We start from the raw sequence: 11666 nt of genomic DNA, 5'->3' as shown, positions 1-11666 counted from the left end.
CATACCCATGTCCAGGGCCATACCAGACCTTCACCTATTTTCTGCCAGAATAAAACGGAGAGCATGTATGTGCTCTTTGCAGCAGTCCATCGAGCTACTCATTTCGTGGAGTCATGAATAGGCAACCTCTTCTTTAAAAGCCATCTCCATCATCCGACCTGCAGAACCGCATGGTTCCCTCGTGACAGTCAACCACGTCTTAGTAGAAGGTGTCTGCAATACGTCGCTTTTTCACCACGGTCTTTCTTGGGGGTTTCTCCTCCGATTTGCTTTCCTTGCAAGGGCATGTTGGGATTGGTTGTTGAATGTAAGACAAGGCAATATCTTTTGCGATTTCCGGGACTTCATCCATCAGGCGATCCAGAGACTGCTGCATGTCGGCCCGAGCAGCAGGCTGTGCGGTTCTCTCTCTAAAGGAGTTTACCAAGATTCTGCGAAGGCTTTTGCTGGATTCGAACTGCAAGCCGTAGACCTGTTTCGCATGTTGCGAGAGGATGTCCATGTTGTTTTCTTTCATAACAGACTTAGAGAAATACGCTTCTGATCGGGCGAGAAGGCCGCCAATTAGGTACTTGTCTGCCAGAGCAAACATTGCGGTATGAACGGCAATTTCATGGATCTCCTCAGGTTTCCTGGGATTGTAGTCTCCAGTATAAAGGAAGGAGACCATTCGCCATACGCTGGCAACGTCGCAGTCTTTCATCTCGTATCTTCCAGAGGCCTCCTAAGTGACGAGTAGAACCAGTTAGAGATGCATACTCGATCTTCTTCAAGTCATGTAGAAATTGCGTACCTCAAATGAACCAGTGCATGCTGCCTTGATGACGGGAGATTGTAAACAGATGACGATCTTGTGGAGCGATATTGTCTGGCCCTCGCAAACGAGTTCAAAGTCACAGAGCTCTCCATCAAAACGCGTGCTATCGAATTGAGCGCGAGGCAAGTCAGCCTTAAGCACTTCATCTGGTGGTCATGACTCACCTCATCATTTTGAAAACCAGATCATAGCAATGTTGGCTAATTGTTGTAAGAGCCATGTTGTCAGTGCTGGAACGATGTTTGTTGACGAGACAGACGTGACTTGGTAAAACTGTGAAGAGAAGCAATAAAATATGATTGGAGGCTCTGAATGATGAAACAAGGAAGAAGGAAGTTTACTCCTGTATTCGCCAGCTGCAGATATATATACCAACGACTTTTGGGTGCCTTATCAGGCAGCCGCCACATTTGCTCGCTCGTGAAGAGGAAGTGTTGTGCACGGGCTCAGTATCTGGCAACTCCTGCTGCCTTTTCATTATCCATTTTGCCGCTGGCGTATCATCAAGTAAGAGGCAGGATGACCAAGACAATAAGGTCAAGATATCAAGAGTGTCACAACCTAGCTCTCTGATTCTTCTAGACCAAGCATCTTCCGAGTCTCTCCTCTCCTTGCTCTCTACGTTTATCAGACTCAAGATGAAGAAATGTCACTATCCTTGTAGAGGAGGTAAGGCAAGCGCCCTTTGATGAATGAGATACTCTGAACACCTCACGGGATGAAGTCTGCTCGAGACTATTATATACGAACACAAGGGGACCAAAACCCAAGCACTAGGTAGACAGAGACAAGAGACAGTAACTAGAGGTCATCAAGAGTTACAAGTTTGGTTATTCAGGAGTCGTTCATGCCACGTAGTTCCCCTCGAAATTCCCATCCACCTTCGCCGATACAACACCATGCCGCCGAGGTAAAGCAGCCATGTTCGCATGTCTCGCATCCTCCCCATGTCAACGACGCCCAGCAGATGCTTGCCCATCATTCGCTAATATCAGAATGAAGAGGAGGGGTTTTCTTTTCCTTTTTTCTCTTTTTCCTTCATCAAACACTTGTTAAAACTCGCTGGATGATGGCAATTTCGTCTTTGAAGCAGTTTCCCCCTCTCCAGTGTGCAAATGTTCGCATCCCAGTGGAAGCCAACAACACTATCTCCGCAATGGCTTGGGTGAATTGCGTATATCTAGGGATGCCCGGTCCGAATTACGACCACACTTGGGACAGCGCCCCGTCAATGGCCGTTGAATAAACGATGTGGCAATATCCTTTGCAAACTCCGGTATCTCGGCAAACAGATCTTGCAACATCTTCTGGTAGAACTCATTGATGTTGGTGATTCTCTCTCGAAGCTCTTCAACCATGATCTCGCGGAGAACCTTGCTGGAATCGCACTGCAAGTCATAGACCCGACGGACGTGTAGAAGGAGCACGCTGGCGATGCCCTCTGCCTTGACAGCTGCTCTGAACTTGGTCTCCGCTAGGGTGAGAAGCCCGTCGATGAGGTACATGTCCGCCAAACCGAACATTGTAACATGGACGACCGGTTCATTAGCCTCCTCAGTTTGGCCTTGGTCTGCTGCTTTACTTTGATAGTCTCCGGTATACAAGTATTCGACCATTCGTTGGACAGCTTCGAAGCTGCAGTCCTTAATCTCATATGTTCCAGAAGCCTCCTGATTACATCCTTAGACACGGTCACGTTTATCCTTCTCAGAGCGGATGCAGACTTACCACGAATGGCCCGGTACAGGCTGCCTTGATGACTGGCGATTGCAAGCAAACAATGGGCTTATGCACCGGTATCGTCTGGCCATTGCATGCGAGGACGAGATCGCATAGCTCTCCGTTCTTTTGCGCACTATACAACCGGGAGCAAAGGTCAACAAGAAATGCACAACTTGGCTTTGCATGACCTCGGTCAAAGGACTCTGTACGCACCTTGCCAATCGGCTGCACAGCTCCATGCAATGCGGTGGTGAATTGGCTTGTGCCATGGTGCCGGACCGAGTTGAAACGAGACGGAGTGGAATGACAGGACAGACTTGACAGCTTTCTATTCCGCTAGATGTGAAAGATGAAATTCTGCGTTGCTCTTCACATTTCCTGTACCACAGAGGACGAACGGGCTCGAAAAGGATCGCGAATTCTTATACTGCCCACGATTGCTGGGCACCTCACAATGTCCGTCACCTTTTACCCAGCTGTGAAGAAGAATCCCCGTGCAACCGTCCCGTGGTATTGGTTGGCTGTGCAGCGGGAGGCCTACAGAGAGGATTCGATGCCATCTCCGCCAATCATTGTGCTGTTGGCTGTGCGGCATGCATCCTTTTTAACTACATGCAGAATTGCTACCTTCTCAAACAACGGCTTTAGATAGACGCCGAGCCTACGAGACGAATAAGGCGCAATTGAAACACGATAGGCGCCTTACTGCTGAGGCTGAGTGCTGCTTGTATGGTGAGGTGCTTGGGGTTAGAACTTCACCCGTCTGTGCTCGAGATTCTACTAATACTTAACCACAGTGAAAACTGTCCCAAGAAAAATGGTTTGGGCTTAGAGATGCACATTCTAGTCTTTCAGTGTGGTCGCTTTGTTATAAAGTATAGAATTTTTATATTGAGATTAACGTTATGAGCTTTTGAGTGCTCTGACGAAGCTCTGTGTGCAAACTCACAACTTTCTCACAACGGTCGAGATACGCCCAACTTCAAAACCTCTGTCAAAAGTTGGTAGAAATGATATTCCCATTTACCTGTAGAGTATATACAGCATAAGCGATAACGTTCTCCACGCTCAGAAGAAATGCTTCACACCACAGCCCAGCACCAATATACTCAAACATTATCCCCCAACCTCTTCCAAGCTCATCGCCGTCATACCAAGAACCCTCAACTATACCACTGCATGCTCTCAAAAAGCTCAACATCCTCCTCGCTCAACCCCTCGCATCCCCCGCACCCGCACCGGAACCCATAGCACGAATACAAGAGCTCTGGACTCAGATTTTTCCCATAAGAAATCTTGAGTTCGCGTCCAGCAGCAACGTCCCTCCTCACCACCATCTCCAGCGCGTGCTCCTCCTCATCAAACCGGTATTCTACGTTATTCACCGGGAAGCAGGCGTGGTTGAAGCGGGCCGCGATGGGGAACAGCCCAGCCACATGGTGTCCGACGGCAAAACTGCGTTCACCCATGCAATGTCAGTCGCCGTTCGTTAAGACGAACAAGTTGGAGTCGAGGCAGTGAGACTTGCCAGTTGGTGTGCCAGACCGCGGTGATCCTGGGAGTGTCCCCCTTAATGAGCTCGTGTGCGTGGAGACTCAGCGCGACTTCTCTGTCCTGCAAGCTGAGCTTGTAAAACTCTCGTATAATGTTGTGGCTTTCTGCCACAAAGAGCGGAATCTCTCGCAAGATAATGTCTCCTAGCTTGAGATCTCGAGTGGCAAACGCTCCCCAGCCGGCAACGCGGGACTTTGCAACCTGGAAGTACTCATTTCGGTATTCGGGACTCGGCGACAGCTTGCGGGCGAGGGGGAGAATGAACGGTGTTTCTGGCTCTCCTTCTGCTTCGGGCTTTTCTTCTGCTTTTGCAGTCTCAGATATAGTCAAGTGGACAAGTGCGTCCAACGTCTCTTCTTGCAGGGTGCCACTGTCGGTCGCTGTCGTCTCGAGCGTCTCGCTCGTGGTGTCGAGATCTTCGCACGTCGTTTCATCCGAGCTCAGGGTATCGCTTTGCGTCTCTGTCGTGCTGCTCGCTCTCATCAGCCATAGCCCTCGCAGAGAGAACCAGTTGGATGGAAACAACCTGATAGTGTCCTCTTCCTCGAGAACCTCGTCTTTCGTGTCATCTCGCTGGTGATTGAGAAGGCGTGGAAGCTCAATCGATAGCCTCCTCTGCCTCCTTTTGTGTTTCTGTACCGGACCTGGATAGTTGTCGAATCTGAGTGGGATGATATCGAAGGTGGTCGATTTGTCTCTGTAAACAGGCAGGTTGCAGATAATCTCCAATCGACCCGACCAGGGGTGCAATAGGGCGGCAACTGTCAGGGAGTAGGCCATTTTGAGAGAGAATGGATAGTGATGCAAAGAGCAAGGCGAATGTGAACCTGTACGTCTCCAGCTTTTTATCGCCGGGCTGTGTGAACTAAGCCAGTTGTGAACGAGGAAAGTGAGCACCAGGATTATCAATATTGAGGACGTGTTAGCAAGGAAAGTAGAGAGGGGAGCCAACGTTTAGAGCAAAAATAAGGTGAATTGGTGTTGAAGAGGCGAGGAAGTGAAGAAGCATATCGCTGCTTAAATACGTGTAGCCCGTTTGCCTTGAATCAGGTCACGAGACTACAACCACGAATTATTGCAATCAACGCAGAGTGAACCGCGACGAACGCCAAAAATCAACTCAGTCTCGTGGCAATCGAGGCACCTAAGGACTCACAGCAGACAAAGTAGCTCCCCTTCCACGGGAACGAGCCGCCATCACACCGCCGTTTGTCCCCCAAAAACAGCATCACAACAGCAAGCATTCACCATCTTCAAGGAACATGTCGTGACAGACGAGCAGATACGGGACTGCATAATGTATTGACCAACTTGAGCAATCAGTAACTCTCCGTATATATCCCGTGACGCCTTGTAAACAACCGCGGGCTGATGCCCAATCTCCCAAAAGTCCCCTCTTGACGCCAGCAATGCATGGTTTCTCCTTGTGCCCGTTCCGGTCTGTGTAACGACGCTACCCTTAGAGTCCCAGTCCGCAAGGCCGTAAATGTTCTCGTCCAAGAGGCCATCCACCTCTTGCCATTATACCCAGCACCAAGGTTCGTTATATATCCCCACCCCAATAACAGCGACCCTGACAATAAGTTGATCGTATACTCAAGCAAAGTCGGCACGGATTGTGTGAGCCCAGCGGGCAGAGTGCAATCACGCACGATCCACACCAAGCTTCCTCCTCGGACGAAGAGGACAGTCTCCCTGACAGTCAGGGCACCGCAGGCAGCCCGGCTTGGACCACACCTTCCGGCATCTGCACACCCAGAGATCCCGCCCCGTCCTTGTAGTCAGGCAGTCGAACGGGGCGTGGATCCCCGTGTCCACGCCGCACGAGATGCAGAACCTCCGAAGCATGACGAGTCGGTCCGACCGCGGGTCCGGCTCTCGATCACGGACAATGTTCCCATGGACGTCGACGTAGACGGACAGGGGCTGTAGCATGTCAAAGTGCTCGGGCGATCGCACGCGGAAGCAGACGTAGCACTCAAAGTTGCCCGGCTTGTAGTCGTGCCCCTTTTCGCTGGGCCGGTGTTGCGGAAAGTCTTTTGCGGCCCTCATGACGAACTGGGCCTTGTCTGCGGGATCCGCCATTCCCTGGGGGTCGACGGTTTGATGGAAGTATCGGTTCATGGTGGATAGGTGGATGAGTGTTTGGTAGTCGAGGTGAGAGAAGACGAGCCTCTGGAGCTCTTGCGGTAGGCGTTCGATCAGGGACGGCATGGCTCGCGAGTGATGACGACGGTGAGAGGGTTGAGGGAGCTGCGGGGAACGATACTGCTGCTGATGCTGGTGGTGGAGGAGGAGGAGGAGGTGGTGGTGGTGGTGTTGTGGCTGTTGCTGGAGCACCGGATCTCGCCTCTGAGGCTGGTGATCCAGTGGGGGCAGGTGGCCGTGCTGGTGCTGATGCTGATGGCTCATCTGGGATAGACTGCGATGATGGTGGTGGCCGTGAGGTGGACGTTGATGTAGATGGAGAGGTTGATGTTGATGTTGTCGTTGAGGGTTGTTGTAAGGATGATAGTGGTGGACAAATCGAGAAGTGGAAGGCTCGACAGCTGTGTTGTGAGCACTAGGGCTTCCCAGATTCGGAGCCATAGTAGGCCTCGGAAGGACGATCATGGCGGGCTAGAGAGATTTGTCGACGAGATTGATCTCGATATTATCATGCAAGGCAAGGCATGCAGAGAAATATAAGCCTGTAACCCCGGGACGACCAAGTGCTACTTCTGGCAGATTATCCTGGATCAAATCTAATAACGAGCCACTCGATCACGGGGGAAAGCGTCGCCGCAAAGGTGGCATGAACAGGGAGAGGGGGGAGTGGATGTACGAGTGAGAACGGGGGCCGGCTCAGATGCACCCAGGCGGTCTCTCGAGCATGCCCGCACGTTGGGATCGCAGTGCCCATTCCCTCACAAGCCCGTCGTTGGCTGGGTTTCATCTGCTCCGTACAGCTGAGACAAACTCGCCTTGGACATGGGCGGTGGGCCATTTCGAGGAAAGCATGGCAGTGGAAACAAAGGAAGCGCACATGGAAAGCGCTCCACCAAGGGAACACAACACCAAACCCCCCCCAAACCCCGTAATGGCTCTCTTTCTCTCTCCTGGTCACTGTCGACGGCCGAGCGAGATTCTCAGCCAGCAGGGCAGGACTCACAAACCCCTCCCCGAGGAATCCCTCCAACATGGGACCGGCAGCATGGTTTAGCTAGCCCATTGAGGGCAGGATAGACAGACAATCGCCAACTGACAGATCCCGTAGCTGGGCCACATCTGCATGGATACCTTACGGTAGCTCGCGGCACTGACAGAGTTAGCAGATGAAGGCAAGGGGGTGCGATATACTAGCATCACCTCATGTGTGTGGGGGTTAGGCATGGAGATGATACTACTAGCACTGCTTTTTCCGTAGTAGTTTGCCCCAAATCCCAGACATTTCCACTTCATCTCTTTGGCTGTCCACCATCCCATTGCTTGTGAAAGTGAGTCGTTACTATTTGGGGAGGGCGTGGATCATGAAATGCAGCTCGATTCCGGTGCACCGCTCGCCGGACCAGTTCCCCGGCCATCAACTGTCAAGCACTTGGGTCATGCGTGCAAGATTGGAGCCTTGGAGGGTCCAACGGCGAACCGTCCTACCGGGTGAGCCGCATGGAGAACATGCTGTGAGCCAGGGCATATACGGCTGGACATCGTATGGTCATGTGCGATTCCGGTGCCCTGATAACAACCAGCAACTCTTCAGCCAGAGCGTCAGAAACAGCAATGCTCCAGTGCTACTACGCACGAGCTCCTATACTGTCTGGAAGCCTCGTAGACTGAGGCGCACTGACTCTTGAAGCTGCATTGTGCGTGCTTGTACCTGAGGCACAGGAGCACTTGTAAACGTACACGGGCCAGATCGCTAGATGTTCGCTCATGCGTTCGGCGCCGTCGTTGGTTTCCGCCACTGTTTCGCGGCGGTAGCGATTTTGCACGCATAAGCGCATCCACGATCCACCGGCAGTTCTCCAGGTCTCAAAGGGGGGCGGCTCCAGTTTCTCGTACTTTGAGCGGCGATGCCTGCACTGCTCCCCTGTCCCATCGCGGCCAGCGCGGTGACCAGGGAGGACCGGGAGCCCTGACGGCGTCGGCCGTCCGCCTCTTGACAGTGGCTATCGCCCGACATATCCGCTGGCGACAAGCATTTGTGACCGATCCAAAGAGCTGGGCCTCGAGACTGGGCGGCTCACGTTTGTGCCGCACGTGGATCACGCGTGCGAGCTTCGGCGCTAGGCTTGCCTCGATGTAGATAGGGGACGGGACCTCATCCCTTGAACGAGAACAACCTGACAGACAGGGCATCTCGCCCGGCGATCGTTATTACGGGCGACTAGCGCTAAAGATCTCCCCCAATGGTCTCGGCTGTGAGGCGAGAGTCGAATCGGGAATGGGCAGCGTTGCACGGCATTCGTTCATATCGCACAGCTGCCATGGCCAGGACTCTGAGCACTCGATATGATTGATCCAGTCAACCGGTAACGGAGAGTTGCGCTGGTATGTCTCAGGTGTCTCGAGAAGCTATGAGACTAGAGGCATTGTGTTGGTTGTTCTGTTCGTAAGATGAAGTGGTGGCCACGGTAGGCTGGAGTCGTACGAAGTACTCCATAGCACCCCATGCTTCTATCACAAAAAGCTTCAACCGTGTTTCCTGAGATTTGTTCCGCTTTTCTTTTTCAGAACCAAGTCATGATCCCTGTGATTGCAGCTGCTGGGCAGGCCTGTTCGATTGGCTAATTGTCTCCGTAGAGGCGTATAAGTGGAGTTTGTCAAAGGTCGGCCGCAAGTCGGTCCCGACAGCTGGGAGTTATTCGAAGTTCAAAGTCAACAGGGGGGGAAACGACAAGGAGAGGGAAGGCATAGCCACAGTTCACGAACCTCTTCTTCGCATTCTCTCCCCTTTGGAAACCATCCAAGCACACCCAGACTGCATGCCTGGCCAGGACGACGGCACTTGAATGTATCAGCGTAGGAATTTCAACATCCAATTTCATCAAGGGTCAAGGTGGTGCGACAGCATGGAAAGACATGCATACGAAGTAGTACTGCTTCGTGCTCCATGCTAGCAGCAGCAGAGCATGCCGCGCTCTCTTTCCATTCCCGGCTCCCAACCGTCACAACTCATTTCGAACTGGAGGAGCTAGACAAGCAGGTCGCGTGCTGGTAAGCTGACACGGCAGAGAAGAGATGAGGTTTCCCCTCATGTGATTGTCGTCGATGATATGTAATACTATTCCCCAGCGTCGGTGTTGGTGGGAATCCATGATACCCTGCATGCAACTGCACATACAGGTCTGTAGGGAGGGCTTCAACCTGGAAAATTGGTAAACTCAAATATGACGGATGCTGAGCGAGGTGGACAGACGGGGTGTCTGAGCTGCAGGGTTGCAAGACGTGCCTCTTTTCCAACACTCGGTGGAGTCTTGCTCTCTCAACTGCCGGGGTTCTATGGCGGCGGTAAGGCAAGTGGGACAGTACACACCTCCCGGGTCGAGGTGGCCAGTGATGATCATCGTCCAAGCCGTTCTCCCCTTGGGATTGGTAGAGCGAGAGCAGATCCTGGTCGTCGTGAATCCTGCTTGCCTGCCCTCCGCATTGTGCGTGTATGTATGGCTGGCTGACTGGGTTGCAGCCTTGTCGCCCAAAAGGCGAGCCACGAGCCACTTGTGGCAGAGGCAAGCAACCAGGGCCAGTCAAAGGTGAGCGGCTCCCGCAACCCATACATGTCGTCCGCGTTTCAAAGCCAGCCGCCCAAATGCATCATCGGTGTTGTCCGTAGATGTCATATAGAGAGAGATTAGGTAAAAATAGCTCCCACCGTTGCCAAGGCGTCATGGGTAAATTTGCTTTTAAAAGTAGAAGAAAGCTGGCGGGTTCACTTTTGAGATTTGATGATGCTTGTTCGCAATTTGCCCCATTTCATGGACTCATTCTTCGACGCAGTCATAATCACCATCATCTTCCACCATGGGGACACTCAACTGCACGTCTGCACCAGAGTCGACCCCTAGCGATTCGGGTGTCGCAGGGCAAGGAGTACGTTGACAGGCTCTCGCGGGAAGCGACCCGCGGCGAGCAAGCCCAGGCTCCCTTATTGCTCGAGACCCTGTTATTGACCATTGTTATCCACAGATTCTCCTTTCTTTCATAATCACGGCCGGGCTGGCCATCGTGCTATCTGCGAGTGTGATTCTTGCAGACTTCCGAGGCAGAGAGTCAACAACCCGGCGAAAGTTACTCAATGGGTACAGCGACTCACAGATCATGCAAGGGATCGGCATCCAAAGTAAGCTGCACGCACGACCCCCGGATATCTCCTGGTGGCACGACGCTAAAGGAAAGGCTTCGCAGGCGTTGGTTTAGCCAAGATGAACTCCCTGGTCCCGTATCACTTCTTCCTAATCTGGATGCTGTCCCTCCTATCCATGGCAACGCACAATGCGACACTCTTGGCCCTGGTTCGAGACTATCGCCGGGACTGGGTGCTGCGCTGGATGAGACAAGTGCTCATGTTCGTCAACCTGGCGTTGTCGACAGTCTCCGGGGTCTTTGTCCTCCAGACCGTGTCTAAGGGACTGGACAAATCGACTCTGCCCGTTGCCTGTGTCTGGCACACTGACGGAGAAAAGGCTCCGTCCAACGCGGGCTTGTCGTATGTTGGCACCATTGCGGCAATGGCGGGAAATGGTATCATCTTCGTCCTCGCCACATGGTACCTGCACAGCCGGAACCAGAGGTTTTACAAGACGGTGCAAATCGTGGGATGGTTCCTGATGGCGGCCGTTGCCATTGGGGCTGCTGTCCGCATCATCCTGCTGTCCCAGGCGTTTGGACATCCGTCAGTAGAGCTAAGCGACGAGGGGGAGAAGGACTGGAGCTTTGGCCAGCTCCTCTCGATGCTGCTGCTCGCCCTGCCCGTCGTCTCCGTGATTGAGATTTACCGCGGAGAGATCAGAGTAGCACCGCCGGTTGGAGATGACCGCCCGCGGATGTACGACGGCGAGCTGCAATCCGATCCGCAGGTCCTCACGCCATTTCAGCCAAATCCCTTTTTTGGTTCCGAGACAGACTTGTTCAAGAAAAGGGGGAAGAGATGAAGGGGATGAGGAGGTTGTGGCGGTGGCGAGAGATACGCAAGATAATTGGTTATTACTGTGCGACAGTTGGAGTTTATGAACGATATGTCAGGATACCCGAGCCAAGCCTTAGACAGAGCGGCAGACGCCGTGAATATGATAAGGAATATGTAACATCCAGGGACTCGAGCATTGCAGGCACGATACGATATGGTCTTATAATGGGGTGATTTGGAAGGTTGTAGAAATGGGGTCGGACATGGGAGGGCCGTGGGCTGCTCTTGCCGACTTGACGTTGCAGGGAGGCAAGGCAGGAGTGATCCCGTGTGTTCAGTAAATCCTTGGAGTAGGTGCCTTTCGCCTCATTCCTTCCTTCCGCATGTGTTTCCATGATTTGCAGGGCAAGATGGAGAGGATGGGAAAGAAGCTCTGTCGAAATCGCCTTCTCAATAACACCTTGAGCA

The 11666-nt window shown here is 52.7% G+C and overlaps 5 protein-coding genes across 5 annotated transcripts; 1 reads left to right on the top strand and 4 right to left on the bottom strand.

Moving 5' to 3' along the window:
* Positions 1-199: 199 nt before the first annotated feature.
* Positions 200-989, bottom strand: CCMA1212_005127 (uncharacterized protein; the record flags this gene model as incomplete). The annotated part of the gene is made up of 3 exons (XM_073702403.1): positions 200-724; positions 794-920; positions 982-989. The coding sequence occupies 3 exons, from the start codon at positions 987-989 to the stop codon at positions 200-202; spliced, it is 660 nt and encodes a 219-aa protein (XP_073558904.1).
* Positions 990-1962: 973 nt separating this feature from the next.
* CCMA1212_005126 (uncharacterized protein) lies at positions 1963-2764 on the bottom strand (the record flags this gene model as incomplete). The annotated part of the gene is made up of 2 exons (XM_073702402.1): positions 1963-2487; positions 2546-2764. Coding segments are annotated over 2 exons (744 nt in total), but the record flags the coding sequence as incomplete, so codon positions are not given.
* Positions 2765-4000: 1236 nt separating this feature from the next.
* On the bottom strand, positions 4001-4873 carry CCMA1212_005125 (uncharacterized protein; the record flags this gene model as incomplete). Its single annotated transcript, XM_073702401.1, has 1 exon — positions 4001-4873. The coding sequence occupies one exon, from the start codon at positions 4871-4873 to the stop codon at positions 4001-4003; it is 873 nt and encodes a 290-aa protein (XP_073558902.1).
* Positions 4874-5737: 864 nt separating this feature from the next.
* Positions 5738-6706, bottom strand: CCMA1212_005123 (uncharacterized protein; the record flags this gene model as incomplete). Its single annotated transcript, XM_073702400.1, has 1 exon — positions 5738-6706. The coding sequence occupies one exon, from the start codon at positions 6704-6706 to the stop codon at positions 5738-5740; it is 969 nt and encodes a 322-aa protein (XP_073558901.1).
* Positions 6707-10093: 3387 nt separating this feature from the next.
* On the top strand, positions 10094-11223 carry CCMA1212_005122 (uncharacterized protein; the record flags this gene model as incomplete). Its single annotated transcript, XM_073702399.1, has 3 exons — positions 10094-10162; positions 10378-10412; positions 10464-11223. 3 exons carry the CDS (start codon positions 10094-10096, stop codon positions 11221-11223), a joined length of 864 nt encoding a protein of 287 aa, XP_073558900.1.
* Between the last annotated feature and the right edge of the window lie 443 nt (positions 11224-11666).

This window comes from Trichoderma ghanense, assembly GCF_004382785.1.
Source record: "Trichoderma ghanense strain CCMA-1212 chromosome Unknown scaffold_5, whole genome shotgun sequence".
In the NCBI taxonomy this organism is placed as follows: domain Eukaryota; kingdom Fungi; phylum Ascomycota; class Sordariomycetes; order Hypocreales; family Hypocreaceae; genus Trichoderma; species Trichoderma ghanense.
This window is presented reverse-complemented; position numbering and strand designations above follow the sequence as displayed.